This window comes from Sarcophilus harrisii, chromosome 1 (assembly GCF_902635505.1).
Source record: "Sarcophilus harrisii chromosome 1, mSarHar1.11, whole genome shotgun sequence".
NCBI lineage: Eukaryota > Metazoa > Chordata > Mammalia > Dasyuromorphia > Dasyuridae > Sarcophilus > Sarcophilus harrisii.
Genome location: NC_045426.1, coordinates 23,814,380 through 23,835,485, shown reverse-complemented (window position 1 = coordinate 23,835,485; position 21,106 = coordinate 23,814,380). Strand labels below are relative to the sequence as shown.

The 21,106-nt window shown below is 35.7% G+C and overlaps 1 protein-coding gene across 1 annotated transcript in view; it reads left to right on the top strand.

Annotated features, from left to right (window-relative positions):
* The window catches only part of CADPS (calcium dependent secretion activator), a 535,079-nt gene that overhangs the window by 364,436 nt on the left and 149,537 nt on the right, over nucleotides 1–21,106 (top strand). Inside the window, 2 exon segments of the mRNA XM_031953509.1 lie at nucleotides 3,782–3,918; nucleotides 6,757–6,944. Of these exon segments, the coding sequence (XP_031809369.1) occupies nucleotides 3,782–3,918; nucleotides 6,757–6,944 (325 nt within the window).

Sequence of the window (21,106 nt, the reverse complement as noted above, 5' to 3'; positions counted from 1 at the left end):
AAATAATAACAATAACTAATATTGATATAGCATTTTAGGCCTGCAAAGCACTTTCCAAATGTTACCTTATTTGAGTCTCACAACAACCCTGGGAGGTTGGTGCTACTATTATCCCTATTTTGTAGATGAGGAAACAAAGACTGGAAAAGATTAAATGATTTGTTCAACTAACAAACATTTCAAGTCAACAAGAATTTATTCAGCACCTGCTATGTCCTGAGGGAAAGTGCTGACACATAGAGATTAAGTGTCTGAATTAAAAAGCAAATCTTTGTGATTCTAAGTCGGGCAGTCTATTTACAACCTTATCTAGCTGTCTTTGAGGGTGATGATTCAAGTTTTATCATTTTCATTTTGCAGAGAAGGAAACTGAGATTCAGTAACTTACCCAAAAACACAGTAAACATTAAACCTGGTAGATAGGCTTTGGTTTACTGACTCCAAGTCCAGAGTTTTTCCTAGTCATATAAAGTAGTAAGCTCTTTTATGAAACAACCTGCCTAATGAGAAATCTGCCTAAATAGAGGTGTCAGCTTATAATACAGCTATTGGAATCTTTGATATTTTGAGCCTAATTCCAAGTATATCAATTATCCATTCACACTTGATGTATTTGAATACATCCCTTCCCTGTGCCTAGAGCTAGCTTCAGGGACCAGCTACTTGTTAAATATTTGAAATCCTAGGATCATCGATGAGGTGAAAGAACTCTTGGTAAACCCTTCCTCCATCATAAGATCATAAATGGAAAGCTAGAATAGGGCCTTGGGGATCATTTTGCCTATCCTTTTCTTTTGAAATGAAGCTCAAGACCAGACTGAAAACTTGTCCAGGGTCCATTGGCTCAGGGAAGACATCAGATTAAAATCCTTGTCTCCTGATTCCAAGCTCAGTGTTCTTTTTGATTATTGATAGACTGAACAAAAAAAAAAGACTAGTTTCTGAGGTCAAGAGTAGAAAATAATTTTTATCTCAGTAAATTTAGGCTTTAAGAGTGAAAGTTTTGAGGGATTTGGGTAGTTGTTTTTTTTTTTTTTTTTTTTAAGGATATTTAGTTCAGAGAATGAATAAGTTCCAGAGGTCATCAAATCCAAGCATCACATTTTATAGATGAAGAAAACAAGGTCTGGGAAAGCAGTTCAGCCAAGAAATCATAATCAATATTATCAGTAGGATTTGAATCCAGGCCCCCTGACTCCAAAGTCAGTGACTTTTCCACTAAACAGCACCACCCTGCAGAAATGCCTTTAAAGTTTATGAAAAATTAATGGCAATTTACATGAGAACGGCCCACCAAGAAAATGAGTCAGGCAACAAAGTTTACAAAGGACTTAATAGAGGATCATGAGATCTTAGCTCTAGGGAGAGAAGGTACTCCAAAGGCCACCTAGTTTCAATCCTTTCATTTTACAGATGAAGAAACTAGTAAAGAGAAGATACTCAGAACATATGGACTATTTTTAACAACTCCAAAGGGGCCCCTTTCCCCAAGTTTGGTACCCAGTATGCCCCAAATCTTAAAGAGAAAAGTGATAAAATATAGAAGCCAAACTGGCAAATGAAGGCCTCTAGCCAATTTGTCATTTCTCAGTCTCTGAGACTGTTTGAGTGCTTAACCTGCCTCTAACAAAATAAAATGTCTGGTCTAGCTGTTAAAAAAAAAATAGGAGAGGAAGAATAAAACATTCCTGGCACTAGGGAGAAAAAAGGATTTGAAAATAGCATGAACACAACCTTTAGTTATTCATATTAATCAAATTGATCTTAGCCTCAAGGGACAGAAATGGGAGGGCATCATCTGTCAAGAGAGATAGAGACCTTCCTGGACATGTGTAGATGATGTTCTACCGTGAGAGACCCAAGGTTGTGGAAGACTTAGGATACAGTGCCTCAGGCCAGAGAAGTCAGAATGTGTCACTGAGGTGAGATCCTGATTTCTTACATTGGGGAAAATCTCATACACACACACACACACACACACACACACACACACACACACACACTTTCTCATTTGCTCTAAGATAAGCCAGCTTTCTGACATCAACTCCAGAGGGTACTGCTCTGCCATACTCCTTCCTTGCCAGACACAATGGGTCAACTGGCAAGCAACTCAGAGGCAAATAGAATACTGTGTGAGGAAGAGAAAGGGAGAGAAAATCTACCCCGATTCATAGACCACCTCCCCAACCAGCAAGAGAAGGCAGTTTCACAGCCAAGAGGATTTTCAGATTCTCTTGAATCAAGTGTGACTTGGGTGGGGATTAGGGGGAAGAGAAGCAGAGAATACCTCTTCCAAAATACCATTTTAAAAACATACATTATCTGATCATTCTGGCAAGTCTGTTCATCTTTAAAGAGACACATCCTCAAGATGCCTTCTGGAAACCTTTGCTCACGCATGTCTCAGACATAAACAATGCATCTTGTTCAGACACTGAATACTTGGTGCCATGATCAGAAGACTTTTAAAAATTGGAGAAGAGTGCATTGATCTATGAGCTCCAATGAAGTTCTATTTGGACGTGCATTTCCATGTTTCCATGATAAGAAGAATTAAAAATAGTGTGAGGAAAGATGTCATTTTCAAATCCTACTGCCTCTAGCCCAAGATTTTAATAGTAGGGAGGGGGATTTTTTCATAGGTACAATGACTCCAGTAGAGTAAACTTGCAAAATGGTTTCCCCCAATCACCTTCTCAGATTTTGATCACTGATTTTTCCTGTGCCCCGTCAGTCATCATTGACATGCCCCTGTGTTCCACTAAAATGGTATAAGAAAAGAAAGGGATAAATAGCTTACTCTAGTTGTTGAAAGAATCTGCTGGAAATCTCTGCATTAAGAGGACTAGGAGACAGATGAAGGAATTGGTTCTGTTCCTCAAATAGCCACCTCCCACCCCACCCATGAATTTCATGGAACAACCCCTCAACTTGGGTCCTCTCTTTTTTCACTGATAAAAATTAGCACATTTTATTTAAACATATTAAGATGAATTAGCTTTTAGGAGGATTCCTCACCCTGAAAGAAAATTGTTAGTACACTGAGATTATTAATTCACAACAAATGGCAAATCATCACCCTTCCTGAGTAAATTTCTCTCTGTAGGCTCAATTCCTGACATAAACTCACTCTCCAACTATTCTCAGCTGTACAAAATTGCATTCCTATATAACTTATTCTTCGTGATTAACTAAAAATCTTTATGATTTGGAGTATTTTGTGGGGGGAAGACCTTTCTTAAAATCAATTGGCATTAGATGTGGAAGGAGTGCCCATGTCGGGCATTGGCTGAAAATCATTGAAACCCTTTTTTTTCCAGACAGTTTCCTTCCAGATCCTAGAAAATATAAAAGAAAAAAAGCTCTGGCTATCCCTTTAGTAGAATGGCAGAATCTATTTGAATTCACCATCAATAACTAAATAGGCTTCGCTAAGCTGAGGTTGGGTCATCCAACAGTTTTGCTCTTTGAGCAAGAGGCTAAGTTGATAGTTTTGCATTCCTTTTTTTCAGCAGAATGTTAATGCACTGTCATTGTGATCACCAGATAAGATGTGGATGCCAATATATTTTTGCTGAAATGAAATAAGCTAATCAATAAGTGATGCAAGTTGACAATGGGAGGTCAAAAGTATATTTTGGTTTGATAAGGGTGGGAGGGGTGGGACTAAGAGAAAGTGGTTAGAGTTCAAAATGCATTATGAATTCCTGTATATTGGAAATGTCAAAGAAAATGTGTGTTTCTCTGAATTGTGTCTCTCTCTACATGTATAAATGAACAGATGCAGATAGAGCTCAAAAACATGGCATGGATGAATTTATCTCTTCCAATCCCTGTAACTTTGACCACGCTTCCCTCTTTGAGATGGTGCAGCGCCTAACTTTGGACCACAGACTAAATGATTCCTATTCTTGCCTGGCAAGTATATTCTTTGGTCTACAGTGGTTTAAACATAAGCATCTTGAAAGAGAACTTTTTTTTTGGTTGCCACTTTTACCTTTTCTAGAAAATCTAATGAAAGTAGAAAGAAAGAGGAGCTGCCCTAAACATCCCCGTGCTCTGGAGACAAGGAGCTAAGTTCTAAGTTTGTGTTCTTTCTGAAGGATAGTGATGCACACATTTAAAATCTGTTGATAAGATGAGACTGCTGAAATATTTTGCCTAATGTAATGAATTAATCAAGAAATAACCTCCTATTCTTATTTCAGGAGTATTTTCAAAAGATAAATCAATCTTTGATTTCCTGAACTGAAATTATAGTTCTTTGAAAGAATTAAAAAAGAAAAAAGGGAGGAAGGAAGGAAAATTCTGTAGGGACAAGCTATTTACAGAAACCAACCCAATTCCCTATGCTGCTTTCCTAACCTGTCTCTTTACATAAAAGAGACAGTAAGATTCCTAAGAAGACAGAGTTTCTCACTGATTTATGATGAATTTAATAATACTACCTTAAAGATATAAAAATTTAATTCCCTCTCCCCAAAATCCTTGTCTTTAGAAGATATAATTTGGCATCCCGAGTCCCTCTTTTCCCTGAACTTTATGATTCACTTAATAAGCCTTGACAAGACAAGGTTTGTGTGATTTTAGAAAACTTTACCACTTTTTCTAAAAGGTAGACATCACCGGTCCCATTTTACAGATAGAGGAAATAAGCCAGGAAGGGGAAAGCTTAGTGGACATATATTTCTTGCCCTTAACTTCATTTCCAAACCTCACAGCACAGAAAAGAAAAATAAATCTGCATGATTTTAAACCACTGTCTTTTCTAAGACACACTAAAATCTTCCAGAACTAGGTCTGACTTGTTTTTGAAAAATGGTTTATTTAGATCTAGGAAACACAAATAATACATTTATAAGAAAAATAGTAAAAAAAAAAAAAAAAAACAATGGGAGAAAAGGGAAGGTTTGATGCATTGCAATAGAATTGGCTATTTCACATTTAGGAGCCTCTGGTGATTTTATACTTAAAATCATTTTTACCACAAGATTTGAACTCTTTCAACCTAAAAGCGATTTTTAGATGTTTTTGAAAGTTTATTTTGTATATCAAAGCCATTGCCCCATAATTATTTAACAAGATTCTGTGATAGTCATTATAATTCATACTAGTCCATCTAATAGCTGAACTAATTCATATCATTTTATGGCTAACTTCTATCCTTGGAAGACTGATTTTTTCCCCCATTTTTCTTTTCTAAACAGCTGGACTCATATTAACACAAATGCATCTTGACCTAGTTATCTTATTTGTTCATTTTCTTTTGTCCTGAAACGTCTCATTGAGAGAAAGTATCGCATCATCTAAAAGTTAATTTGGAAAGGAAATATGAAATTTCAGTTCCTTTTTTTAATTTATATTTTTTCCTAAAAATGACAACCCCAAACAGAGAATATTTGATGAAAAAATCATATCTCCCCACCTGAGTACCTAGGTCTATGAATTTTCAAGAACAAAGTTTCAGGCACATAAAAAGGAAAAAAATCTCATCTCCCTTCCTCTATATATTCCTTTCCTCATTATTATAATCTTTTCTTCCGTTGGTTTTGGAGTCCGACCAGCAGGGCTCCATAAATTTTTCTGTGTCTTCGACTGAGATCCTAATTGATATTTCTTCAACTCTTTTCAAAGCAGTTATTTTGGCATCTACAAAAGACTTGGTGTCATCTGAGTCGTAGAAAATATATTTTAATCTTTCACAGCAGTGTTGTTTCTAAGATTTAGCATTTGGGGTAGCAGATGGGGTGGCAAGGAAGTTGTCTATAGGGGCAGTGCTTTGCCTCAACCACTCTCCCGCCCGTTGCAATAACTTATAATTTCAAAAAGGAAAGATGCTCTCATTTGATACCTTAGAGAGCTCCATTTCCCTGACTGATTAGTACCCAAGTCTCCAATAAGAACTGATAGCGCTGTATATCGGGGTTGTCTACTCAACTCCAATTGCCCTCCATGTATTCCCAGCTAGCTGGACAGTGCCCCCTTTTGCATTAACAGAGCAAGGGAATATTCCAAAGATGACCCCAAGAAGAAACTAGAGTTAAAAAATAAAACAAGCAACAACAACAACAACAAAATTAAACCTTTTTCCTTCGTGCTGTCAAATAACCATCAGAAATTATTTAAATCAATTAAATGAATTCTTGGTTCAGAAATGGGGAGCCTGTCACCCCACCCATTTGTTACAGTAAAGTTGGAGATTGGATATGTTTCTCTTTTCTATGTAGAGTTTGGATTGGTCAAAAGCCAAATGAGAACCCAATAATTGCCAAAAATTAAAAAAATAAAAATAAAGATACACAAACCAAGGCAAAAGCAGCTCCTCTAGATACGATTAAGTGTATTGAAGAAATAGCATTAGAAATCACTTATGCAATGCTATTTGCATATTTATGAAATTACCTTTATTTTAAAATAAAAGGACTTCCTTCCAAAATCAGGTATAATAGCTATTGGCATATAAGCAGACTATACCTCATGTTTTCTAGCACTTAAAATGTATTTGCTCTTTACATTAGTCTATACAACTTTCCCCCCAGTTATACTGAACGAGAGAGAAAATATTATTGGGGTCTAGACTAAAGAAAAGACAATTCTACTCTGAATCTACCAATGTGTTACTAAGTCCTAGAACATCACCCCCACCCTCCATCCTGGCTCCTTTTGCCAACCTCCCACCAATATCACCCAGTTCAAATCATTCTCAAGAAAACAACCTATATTTAAAAAAAAGTCTCTCCTTTATTCTTTAAACAGGGCTGGTTCAGTCCTGGCCAGGTATTTGTACTAGATGAGTACTGTGCACGCAATGGAGTCAGAGGCTGTCACAGACATCTCTGCTACCTCAGTGATCTCCTTGAACGAGCTGAAAATGGAGCCATGATTGATCCCACCCTGCTTCACTACAGCTTTGCCTTCTGTGCATCCCACGTTCATGGGAACAGGTAAGAAGATGCTCGAGTGGGCACTGGGTCAATGGTCCATAATGATGGCTTGAAATCATCTCTCACCCCTTGAAAATATCCCAGAATCTTATGTTTGATTGGACTCATTTGGACACATCAGATATGGCTACACAAATAAACAATCAGCTCTCAATTATTCACACTGATGCTCTGACAAAGTCATTGCCTAAATGATACAACGTAATAGTCAAAAAAAAATCTAATTTGGATTTAGAATACAAGATATTTTTTCAACTGTATTACATTTGTTTTTTATTTCAATTTTGCTGAAACTTGTATGGAGATGAGACTGCAGTTCCTTAGGGCTCTCCTGATGGATGATAGCAAAGGGAGTTGGGTTCTAATTAATCTATACATGGGCAAGAAAAATGTCCACACTTATCCATCAGAACACTGTCTATCCTTTTCACCTTGGGTGTTGAATACTCAATGTCTAGTGCCCTTCATGTATGAGAGTATGATAGCATATCTCTAACTTTATTGGTTGCCATCAGATGCACTCTAGGCTATATTCCATCATTAGTAGGGTATATGAACTTGGGCACCATGAAATTCTAACATTTGGCACTGAAGGACAATATCAGATGTATTAAAATGTTTAGCTATAAAAACAAGTTATCCATTCTCATTGTTGCAGTGTTCCAACCTTTTGTTTAGATAAGAGAAGAGTTAGGCTGGCCCTGATCCCCCAAGGGCATTATCTTGAAAGTTCCACTTTTATTTTTTTTATAAATATATGCACTCCGATGACTATCTGTTACAGCCTCTTGGACTGAAATCTTTTTTTTAAAGAAGTTGCATTATATACTCTGGGTTGTCACACTGTATTCTACATATGTTACTGAATAAGAAAGTGTTATAAAATAATGAAGTGTTTTTGTAAACTCCCTGGTAAACATCATCATGAATTATGATACACATTGTCTGGATTTCATATTGTAACACTGCCACTTGATTCACAGTTAGGTTTATACATCTTGTCATGGAAACAGTTTGGGATCTCTTATTTTCTTTTCAGTTCTGATTTTTCCTTATGCAAGTTTACATCTTTTTTTCTTATTATTTTCATTTGAATGTATTTGTTTGCATTTTTGTTTTCATGCTTTCTTTTTGTTCTTTCTCCTTTTACATGTGTTTCTTATTTTGTTTTTCTCTTCTGTGACTGGCCACATGCTGCATGCCGTCCCTTAAACCATCCCTTCCTCAAAGTCAACAAATGCATGGGTTACTTAGTGGGTTGTTTCCAAGTGCAGACAATGAGGGGAGCAAAAACCCCTCCCCTCTGGAATCGGATGCCAAAAAGGATTCCAAAAAGGAGTCTAAAAAAAGGAAAGATCCTAAACCCCAGTTGAATCCTGATCCCAAAAGGTAAGGAGGAGTGGGGTGGTGACTTATATTTGAAGCATGTGGGCTCTTCTTCCAACTCTGTTGCTGATGTTGCAATTTCCTTGAAATTCTTTTTTTTAAGCTTTTTGAACATGAATTGTTGTTTCAGTCCTAGTGAAGAATAGTTCTACAGGATGGCAATGAATCATAATTAGAGTTTGGGGGATCATGTTAGAATTGTTTATATTTTAAAAACCAACCAAGCAGTATGGAGACAGAATTGTGAGTCAGATATTTTCTTTCAGGGACATCATTGCCTGGTACTTTCAAAGTTATTGACAAAGAACAATTCATCCATGATTGTTCTGAAAACAGGGGCAAAAAAAAACACAAAGAAGATGGGCTTGCTTCAGAGAGACCCATATGCTTATGGCACCCACGTCAAATACTGAACAGAGCCACTCTCATTTTCATCCTATTCCTGAGACATTCGGAAGGGACAGAAAGGGAAAAAATCCACATTCTATTAAAAAAAACCTTGTAACGAAAAGCACAAAATAAAGACAAATAGTAAATAAATAGATTGGGTTTTTTCAGCTGTAAAATGAGCTGGTAGGTAACAGGATGAAGGTGTCGAATAAGACAACCTCTTATCTAAAAATGTTCCTTTTAGATCTAAAATCTAAAGAGACTTCTGTGAATGTTAAGGAAGCTCTACTTTTAATGACTCTGCTATGACCCTTTAATCATGATGAAAGAGATTTCTGGCCCTGAAACAAACGAATTTTATATTCAATAGCAAAAATATATAAAACATATAAGCTATTTGGCATTAATAAGTTACCGAAGACACATTTACCCATTTTCATACTCAGGACAAGCTTGCTTTTTATTTTTAGTTTGATTCTATTGATTCGATTTTTTTCTTAGTACTGGAAGTTACACAATTTATTCTTAGGAAGAAAAGCCCCCAAATCTAGGAACTTCCTCCAGAAAGAGGCTGGCTGTCAGTCAACCAGAAACGAAGGTCAAATCAAAGCATAATTCTGTGTGGCTATCCATCTCCTGTACCCACAATAGACAGTGATGGAGCTGAGGTGGATTGTCTGTTTATATTTTGTTTGTGTAAGGTCAGACAGTGAGACAACAGTAGCTCGGAGTCAGTAAGAAAGTGCAGAGAGAATGTGATTCAGATGTTTGAGAACCCTCAAGGTTAGGACTGACAGAATGACAAGCCATCAGAGTGGCAGCTAACTAGCTGCTGTCCAGGGTTCTGCTTTTTGTTGCAGCCTGGCCAGATGAGCAGTGTTGGAAATACTGTTGGAATAAAACAGTTGCTGTTAAAAATGCAACTCTAACTTTGATCTGCCCCATTGACAATCTCCTATATAAAACTGAAAAAAGAAAAAAAAGTGGTTTTTCAAACCTGTATGTTGCCAGATAGACCAAAATTTCTGTCAGAAGACAGAGAAAAGGTTAGGAACCCAGTATGACCCAAAAATAGGTTGTAATCTGAGAGACACCAAAACAATATTCAGAAATTATATAATATCTACTTTAACAGTCCTAATTGATCATTGCACACTCTCCTCAGTTCATAGATTAGATAGTACTGAAATTTACCAGAGTGACTATGGAGCATGCATATTAATCATTAAATTTAGACAGGCTAAATAACCGGTTTAACCAAGCTCACAATCTGCTCCTGCTCCAGTTATGTTGAAAGCCCATTTCAATATAATCTAGCAAGCATTTATTTAGCACCTAATATGCATTAAGTACTATTGAGACAAGAGGAAAAATAGCCTATATCACCAAGGACTTGTCATTCCATGGCAGGGTCAGGGAGAAGAACAACTTGTCCAAAAATTATGGCAGAAGACTTTCAAGGGGAAGGAAAATACTTTTAAGATGAATCCAGAAAGAAGTAGCCCATGAGCTGAACATGAAAGGAAGCTAGAGATGCTGAGAAATGGAAAAAAAAAGGTAGAGAGAGAGAAAGTCCATTCTAGGCTTGGTTGATACCCTATGCAAATCCACAGAGGGAAGCAATACAACAAGTTCTGTAAATAAAGATGCTATTTTCATAGAAATGTAGAGGAAATGGAGTAATATAAAATAAACCTGGAAAGGCAAGCTGAGGTTGGATTGTGAAGGGTTTTAAACAACATGTGGAAATTTGTGGCTTATACTAGAGATATTAGGGAGTCTTTGAAGGTTCATCAATTGGTGAGTTACTTAATCAAACCTTGGCTTTAGAAAGATTATTTTGAAAGCTACAGAAAATATATTGGAAAATGGAAAAATACTGAAAACTAGGAATTTAAGTAGTATGCTACTTGAATAATCTAGGTAAGAGATGATCAAGACCTGAACTAAAACAGAATATAACTGGATTGTCAGAGTACCCAATAGAAAGGTCTTGGCAAATGGTGAGATATCTCTATATCTGTACAACTATAGGTATAGATATGTATATATGTATGTATATGTATATATTTTATATATTATATGTACATATGTATGTATATATATTTTTAAATAATTCTATGCAGGCAATTAAGGAAAGCCATATCACTAGTCAATTGTAGTGGATTTGATCCAAATTTGTTTTTTTAGACATTTTACTATGGAAACTATGGAATCAATATTGAACTGAACTTCTGAAGGTCAGCTACTAATTACCATCATGTCTTTCCACACTAAGTCATCATCTCACTTGTTTTATGTCCTTGGGGCATGTTCTAGACTCATCTATGCACTTTATTTGGTAGACAGTGTATTAAATGAGGAAATTATGTGGTATAATGGAAAGGGCCTCTAGAGAATCTGAGTTGGTAACACTTACTATGTAACACTATGTGAGTGAACTGTGTGACATTCCTCTCTATGCTTTCCAGTTTTCTTTTTCTTGATTGAATGAGGAAAGTTGCATTCAATGACCTCCAATATATTTTCTATTTTATAGACTGAATTTTATGATTTTAGAATTCTATAATTAGACTTGTCATAATTAGCCATAAGTTATCAGGAGAGGGGAAAAGTCCTGGAGATTAAAATACTCTCACCCTTTCCCTGGAAAGTTGCTCAAGAAAAAATGCTAAATGTCACTGAAGAACTATGTTTGAATAACACCAAAACATCTGGATAAAAGATGGGCAAGTTATCGAGGTGTTTATTCTATATCAATTCAGGTCACAAGAGATTTTGAAGGACTTGAAGTCAATCTCGTATAGAGCAAACATCCCAAAAGTTAACTGAATCCCCAATTTTTAAACCGGATTTGTATGTGTGTATACGTGCCATGTCAACACACCCAATGCCACAAGGCAAAAGTTAAGTGACCGTTGATTGTTCAGTCTCTACTGAAGATATTAATTGAACAACTTTCTTTGAATCAAATCCCTTTGTATTTTGAATGTATTAAAAGAAGGGGAAGCGTGGATATGTATACAGCTTGTTGCTTTTTTTGCATTAGTTTTTCAAACATTTTATAATTCATTAGATGCCACAACTTTTAAACCAGCTCCCAGGGGTGTAGCCTTGAATTTTCATCATTGTGTATGTTTTTTCTAGTATTCTTTCTAGATGACATTTAAATTAGCGTCACTTTGGTCACTCTCCCACAGAGACAAGGTAATCAGACAGCTTTGATGAGCGTTTATTGCGTCAGTGTTCTTTGGATCCAAATTATTATTGGGATTGAAAAATTTTTCTCATTTACATTATTATTTAACATTTCATGAATGCCAGCACTGTGACACGCATATGGGCTGTGTGGAATAGCAGTACATTGTATCGGCAATTAACAGATCCATAATGCCAGCTGCCCTGATCCAACATGAGTTCCAGATATTAATGAGTCTATAAGCATATGGGGGAGGGCTAGAATTCTAAAAATTTGTGAAAAGATGTCCAAGGGTAGCAAATCTCCAGGAGGTAAGTATGGGGGTAAGATACTACCCTGAGTGGGTGGGGATTATATGTTTCAATGCAAAAGGGTTGAGGTAAATGGAGCATATTTTTCCTATATAGCCACCTGGAAGAAAAGCTTTCAGAGATGATAACAAAGGATGGAAAGATACAAGAAGATAAATGCTATATGGATTGCCAGCCACATGGAAACTTTCAGTTTGGGACCACCTTAAACTTTAACTAAGATGTCTCTTTCCTATATCAGAATGACTTGAGTCGCTCTGTTATACCCAGGATAGTACATCAGATCTCAGACCCTTCCCAAAAGCACAGTATACATTCTAGAGTATTAATGCCCTACACATCATAGGCTCTTAAGAGATGTTGCTGAATAGATTTGAAAGAATACAGACTTCTTGGACATATAAATTTTTAATAGGTGGGTCAAGGCCAATTTTCAAATTTTGCAGAGTGAGCCAGTATTCACTCAATTTACTCAGTACTGTAAGTTCGTAAGACTCCTGAGGAGGATTCCTGAGCTTAGTGTGGAGTCCTAAGACTTTGTTAAATGAATGTTTCACTAGCAGCAACTACCCTCCACAGTTAGGATATCCTTTCTAGATCAAGATGGTTGTTAGAGGGATGATACCTTTTACCTTTTACTTTTCATGGAAAATCAAAATATTAAGCAAGTTTAAATCTACTTAACTAGAGTCAGTCCCCACAAATGATAGAAATTCAATGGCTGGAGGATGTCAGAATGCAAATATTCAGGATTTCCTGTTGCACAAAGGCAATGTATAATATGATCGGAGAAGGGATATATGTGTATTACAGTTAGCATTTTTGAAAATGAATGCATACCTAAAATGGTCTCTCAGAACCTCCCAAAATTACATTATTATAAAGCAGGGATTTTCATCATGGGTCACATATAGTTCTATAAGTTCATAGATGCTAGCAAGAGATATAGAGAATATTTGGTAAATGACAATAACCTATTGAAATTAATGAATCTGTTCCATTTATTAGGTGTATATGCACAGTAAAAAATAGAATTTGCCTTTTTATAATTAATGTTTTACTTTTTTATTCATAGAAGAAAACTCTAGAATTCATTTGCTTTCATATTGGATAGCCAGCATAGGCAGGTGTACTAAAAGCCAAAAAGACCCCTCCAAAATGTTGAGAACCTCTTAAGTACTTGCAGGATCCTTGAGGGCAAGAACTATTGCTTTTGGGGCTTTGTGTCTTCACTACCTCCTTCCTAGCATATATAGTACAAGGTCCTTGGCAAAGGGGTTATTGATCCTCTGTTTGGAGATGTCTAGGATTTGAAAGAGATTCTGTTACCTCATAATGCAGCCCATTTTATTTCTAAATAATGCAAAATGATAGGAAGTGTTTCTTGAGCTCTACCTAAATTTGTCTCATTTTAGTTTCTATCTGTTCCTTCTTTTTTTCAATTCTCTGGGACTAAAAAGAATGTCTCAGTTTCCTCATCTGTAAAATGAAGGTGGTAATAGTACCAACCTCACAGGATTATTTAAAGAATCAAATGAGTTTTTCCATATACATAGAGACAGGCAAAATGAGAGGAAGCACTTTATGAACCTTAAAGAGCAATATACGTGCTACCATTATTGTCTAAATATTATTCAATCTCATCCCTTTTCTACCTGACAGTCTTTTCCTTAGTTCTTGTCTCTCATGAGTGTACTTCCTGGCCAATGTTCCTAATTTCTTTGGCTGATTCTCACGCAGCAGGGACTTAGAGTCTTTCACCATCCTTCCTCTCCTTGTGCAGATGCTTTCCAATTAATTGATACACTTGCTAAACTGAACACAATTCTCCAGATAAAATTTGACCAAGACAATAAGACATGGCTTTCTTTTCGGATGAAACAGAAAAGGTAGTTAGATGGGGCAGAGAATAGAGCTCTCAGCCTGGAGTCAAGAAGACCTGAATTCAAAACTGATCTCAGATGTTTACTAGTTATATGACAAGTAATCCTTTGTAATCCTAACACTTAGCATTCTACCTGCCACATAGTATTTAATAAATATTTGTTGACTTATCATTTATTCCTATTAAATTATTATTAGATTTGTTCATTTTTCTTGACATCACTCCCTCATTATCAAAACTTAAAAAAAAAATTCTGTGTATAATCAGTTGTTTTCATCACCAGCTTTGACTGGTTTTGAGCTATATTGCTCCTTCCACTTTTTGCTACATGAAAGTCATTCACTTTCCTCCTTATCATCTTCAATTCACATATTGCTGAAATCCAAATTGGTTCGTGAATCTTTTTAGATTCTCACTCATATACAGGGTGTTAACTATCCCTTGCCATCTGCAAATTTGATAAGGATGCCATACGTATCTTTAATCCAAGTCATTGGTTAAAAAAAAATATTTACAATAGAAAGCCAACCACAGATCTCAGAGGTACTCCACTAGAGACCTGTTTCTAAATTGATGTGGAACCTCCAAGGACTTTCTTTTGGTCTGACCTTCCAACCATTTCTAGAGATATCTAATTGTACTCTTATCTAGCTCACATCTCTCCATCATTTCCATAAGAATAGCATAGGTTGCTTTATCAAATGTTTTACTAAAACCTAAGTAATTTGTACTCACAGCATTCTCCTGATCTAACTTTTGAGAAATTTTGTGGGGGAAAAAGGCAGAAGTCATTCTCACATGACCTGATCTTGATGAAAACATGCTGGTTATTTGTAATCAATAGATAATCATGATTATCTATTTATGAATATCAAGCTAACCAACATATAGGGTTGAAGATGTCATTCTGATTGTTTTCAAAAATCAGGACACTTGCCCTTTTCTCATCAAAAGGATATGGCCTCCATTCACCACTATCTCCTCTGACAGTCAATCAGGAATGATAGCTACAATTTCCTTGACGACAGACGACATAGTTCATCTGGGCCAAGTAACTTAAATTCGCTGAAGAAACTTGCAATTTCTTTACTTAGGCTGAGTATCAATACTGTTTTAGCCATCTTTGGGATGTTCTTTCCAAGGACAATTTTCTTGGCAGAAGAAAGAGGAGCAAAATAGAAAGTGAGGAACTTAGCTTTCTCTCTATTTACATTATCATTGATTTATCCCTCCATCATGCAGTAGCACTAGCCCTTCCTTGACATCGTTCCCTCATCATCATAACTTAAAAAAAAAAACTCCTGTGTTTTATCAATCTTTTTCATCACCAGTTTCAAATGGTTTTGAGCTATATTGCTCCTCCCACTATTATTAAAGGATCTTGCTACAGCAAAGTTATTCACTTTCTTCCTTATCATCTTCTCCTCTCATCATGTCATCATATCCTCCTATCATCTTCACATATTGATGAAATCCAAATTGGTTCATGACTATTCTGTGCATGACATTAGCTTTTTCAGAAAACTACCATTTTTCCTCCTCTTGGGGATAATTTCTCTTTGTATCTTCAGAATTTCCTGATTGAGTCTTCTCATTCTCCCTAGGCTTATTTCCCCTGTAGAAATATAATCTATTAATTGTATAAATATGTTCACATATATTGGATTTAACATATATTTTAACATGTATTATATATATTGGATTGCCTGCATCTAGAGGAGGGCATGGGGGAAAGAGGGGAAAATTTGGAACACAAGGCTGTGCAAAGATCAATGTTGAAAAATTATCCGTGCATATGTTTTGAAAATAAAAGGCTTTAATTTAAAAAAATAAATGCAATCTATGGATTCATATCTAACCTTCCTCTGAACATTCTGAAATCTATTCTCCTCAAATCTTGGAGATATAATGGGGATAGACCAGGTGACCAAGGTGACCAAGCAAAAAAATTATGTTCTCTACCAATCCATGAGTATCCAAAGGCTCATCCAGAAACTGTCATGCACACATAGTGTATAATAGTGTTCCCTTTGGATGTTAATACTTTACAAATATATTGGACTTCAAAAGAAATTTGGAGCATTAATATTTCTGAAAGTATTAAAACAAAAAATTTCACTAAGATTTGTGGGACAATTTATATATATATGGGGGGACAAAATATATATATATATATATTGTGGGACAATTTATATGCAAATTGGATATCAAAAAGATTAAATGGGCTTTGGTTTTTCATGCTTTATCAATGTAGAGAAGGAGAAGGGGAAAGAATTCAAAATTGAAAATAAAATGAAATTGATTTTTTAAAAAAATGACATGCAACATAATTTTGAGAAAAAATATTTAGCAAGTGAAGGAGGCATCAGGAAAAATTCCTCATAGAAGGTAATACATTAGCTAAGCTTTGATGGAAACTAGGTATTCTAAACTAACTTAAGAAAGCCATATATTCCAGGCAAAAGGCAGGCACAGCAATCTGTACTAAGGCATGGGGATGAAAAACTGAGGGTCATATGTGAGGAGCAGGAAGAAGGCCTGATTGGATTATCACAGTATATATAAAGGGGAATGACATGTAATAAGATTAAAAAGGTAGATTTGAGCAAGGTTTGAAGATTTTTGAATTCCATAGGATTTCATATTCTATTCTCCAGGCGATATAGAGATATTTACTGAGTAGGAAAATAATATAGTTGGACCTGCCCTTTATGGGAAAAAAAATAAATCATTTCAACAGATGTATTGAAATAGGGAAAGACCTTAGTCAAGGATACCAATGGCAAATCACTTTAATATATTTGGCAAGAAAATCCCAAATGGGGTCATGAAAAATTAAACACAACTGAAAAAATTGAACAACAACCAATTAGGAGGATATTGCAGTAGATGATGTGAGAAATGATAAGGGCCTGAATTAGAGACGAAATGTTTATTGAATAAGTGAAAAGAAAAGGAGTGACCAATATTCAACTTATTACAGAAAGAGAAATGAGTGGTAGCATATTGTAATGCAAAAAATGTTGATTTTGGAATCAAGACCTTTGTTCATACCCCATATCCAGCACTTATTATATGAGCAAGTCACTTAATCTCTCTGTGTCTCAATTTCTTCTTCTGCAAAATGAGGTGATAGGATGTGATGATGTCTAATGTCTATTCTAAATCCAAAACTATAATCTAATAAGATTTAGAACTCCTTGAATGTATAAAAGAAGGGAAAAGGATCAGTCAGGTGGCAAAGCTAGGTGAATGAAAGGTTGGCCATACCACTGCCAGTTATAGGGAAGTCTGAAAGAAGAGAAAGTTTGAAGGGAAAGATAAGCTCTTTTGAATATGTTGAATTGGAGATGTCTACAGCATAGTCAGTTTGAAAATTCCTATAATTTTCCTGGTGATGTGATACTAAAGTTCATTGGAGACATTAAGGTCGAATAGAGAAAGAGGGGGCATTTTAGGAGTAAGGGAAAGTATGAAACATGGCATATAGGAATATACCAGTGTTGTGATCAAAAGACAGAAAGCAGACAAGGTTTAGCTTGAACTTGTATGCCTCAAGGAATAGGATGAAGTAAAACTCAAAAGAAAAGATAAGGGCAGATAGTAGAAAGTCTTAGAAAAACATTCAAAAAAATATTGAACTTAACTTATTAGACCATAAGGAGATAAATAGATAGATTGATAGATCTAACTTTATTTTTTCTTAAATTTAATAGCTTTTTATTTACAAGTTATATGCATGGGTAATTTTACAGCATTGACAATTGCCAAACCTTTCGTTCAAATTTTTCCCCTCCTTCCCCCCAACTCCTCCCTTAGATGGCAGGAGGCCAATACATATTAAATATGTTAAAGTATAAATTAAATACAATATATGTATACATGTCCAAACCGTTATTTTGCTATACAAAAAGAATCAGACTCTGAAATATTGTACAATTAGCCTGTGAAGGAAATCCAAAATACAGGTGGGCAAAAATATGGGGATTGGGAATTCTATGTAATGGTTCTTAGTCATCTCCCAGAGTTCTTTCGCTGGGTGTAGCTGGTTCAGTTCATTACTGCTTCATTGGAACTGATTTGGTGATAGATCTAACTTTAAACATCCCTCACAGTGCTGGAACCTTCCTCTCAAAATTATGTTGTATTCATTTTACACTAATCTTATACATACTTACATACTTGCCTTTGCTTAGTATATGAGCTTCTTGAAGATAAAGGTCACAAATATATGCATTTATACAGATACAAGTTTACATACATCTACATTATATACATCCATATATAGGTTTAAATAATTTATATATGTACACACACACACACATACACACACACACACACACACACATACATTTCTGACATTGTACTGGGGCAAATATTGAAAAATTAGGATCTCAGTGACATGAAAATAGATTTTCAGCTGCCCCACACATTTGAGTAGCAGCAGAAGGTAAAAATCTTATATTGTTATTTAATTGATTTATTCTAGAAAATAGTCTTCATTCAGGACAAAATTAATCATCTTTCCATAATTGTCCAAAAATAAAGACTTTTTTTACTCTTTAGCTTTCCCTTTATAAAGTAAACAGTAAAGGGTATAAATATCAGTTATTCTAAGGGGGAAAAATGTCTCTAAGAACATATATTTTCATTGATTCTACTAATGACTTATCAGTGTCCCATAGTACTCTCCTACCAGCACTGAATATCCAATTGGCTTTAACTAAGACCTTGATGCCTATATAAAGAAGATGTATCTTTATGGCTCACTAACTTTTCTTTATTTTTTTATATGTAAGAGAGGAAGGTTTCCAATGAGTGATTGCTTTGATTTTTGGAACCCCTGCTATTCATGGAAATTCACCTCTATCAATGCAAAATAATAACACATCTGTAATTCATGTGGCCTCAGAAAGTTGTCTGGAAAACTGATGAGTTGAATTACTTGTCTATGGTTACTGAATCAGTAAGTGTTAGAAGCAGCATTTAAATCTGGCTTTTCCTAATTTTAATTCTGGATCTTTAGTTGCTATGATATTTTCTTATATCTAACAGGAATCCTTGATTATATGTCTTGGTATATGGAATAATTAACTGTTAAGTGAGGAAAATATTGAATTAGTCACTTAAAAAGTATTTATTAAGCACCTACTACATGCCAAGTACTCTACTTGACATTTCAACATGCAAAGACAAAATTAAAACAATCCCAGATCTCAAAGAGATGACACTCTCAAGGTAGAGAGTGGGGTAGGGAGAGCAAAATGGAAGGGGGGAGAGGGAGGAAGAACATGAAACACAATAGCCAAATGAGGACCAGGGAAGTCACTAAGAACAAAATTATTTTTTCTGTCTCTCTGGAGTTTTACTAAATTACTTTTCTCATAATCATCATATGAAGTATAGATAGTAAAAGTATTATCAGCCTTTTACAGATGAAGAAATTAAACCCTGAGAAAGTTAAGTAATTACTATGGTCATATAGTTAAGTGTCTGAGGAAGGATTTGAATCCAGGCCTACTAGATTCCAGTAGTCCTGGACACTACTGTCTAACATAGCAGTATTCTTTCTGCTAGACCAGCTTGTCCCCTGGAGAAACATGGTAATGTCAAAGGGACTGTCTTCAAGCAGTTAGATGGTATGTCATCCACTCATACAAACTCTATAGTCTTGCTTTATATGATACTCTCTAAGAAAAAGCACTTTGATATATTGGTTTTAGCAGCCTGTCCAAGCCCCAGGGCATTGGGCATAATTAGAAAGGGGCAGGAGGAGGGGGAGGGAAGTGGGCCTTTTAGAAGGAAACAGTGGCCAAGGGATCCTGGGTCCTAATTATAATTTATAATTAATTCAGACATTTGTAGAAGGCATTTAAATGAGATAAAGGAAATGTGTCCCTTGAAGAGAAAAAAATATGTATTTTCCTAGTATTACTTAGAATTATATTGGAAAGGGAAAAGAAGAGGAGAGGAAAGGAGAGGAGAGGAGAGGAGAGGAGAGGAGAGGAGAGGAGAGGAGAGGAGAGGAGAGGAGAGGAGAGGAGAGGAGAGGAAAAAGAAGAGGAGAAAGGAAAGGAAAGGAAAGGAAAGGAAAGGAAAGGAAAGGAAAGGGAAGGGAAAGGGAAAGGGAAAGGGAAAGGGAAAGGGAAAGGGAAAGGGAAATGGAAAGGGAAAGGGAAAGGGAAAGGGAAAAGGAAAGGGAAAGGGAAAGGATACTAGCCTCAGGTTTAACTTAGAAGAATCATCCTAAACATTTAAGGGGAATGACCTACAGTAGAGTTTGGAAGGATTTCACCTTTTTGTTCTGAAGTATGTGTTCATTTATATATTTGTTTGTTTGTTTGTCTTTTTAAGTTGGTGATTAGGAAGTCATTTGCTCTAAATGTGCTAATCAAGAGCTGTCCAGATGTCAGTGACTGTCTTGATCAAAGCCCTCCTGCACTGTAAAACATGATCCACTCGTTTTTATGGCAAGAATAATATGATTGTCCAGAGGGTTTGTCCTCATACTACTTTTGAAGATATTTATATTTATAGTGCTATTTACATTAATACAACCATCAGGAATGAAAGGAATAAGGAAGAAAAAAAGAGGGAGAAAGAAAAAGTAAAGCAGGGAACGTGGAAGGAAGGAAAAAGAAAGGAAAGATATATGGAAGGAGGAGAAAGATAGAAAGGAAAGGGATATAGAGAAAAATAGAGAAAGAAAGGAAGCAGAGATAAAATTAAGTAATGGAAAGAATAATAAGAAGTAGGAGGACTGATGGGAAGAAGTTGAGAAAGAGAAGAAGGGCAGGAGAGAAAGGGAGAGATAAGAGAAAATATAAGGGAAAAGAAGAAAATGTGGAGGGGGAATGGAAGAAGGAAAGATGGAGAGAGAAACAGAAGGAAAGTGGAAGAGAGAGAAGAAAGGAAAGAAGATAGAAAAAAGAAAAGATACAGAAGGAATAAAGGAATAGATATGTGGAAGAGGAGAAAGAGGAGAGGAAAA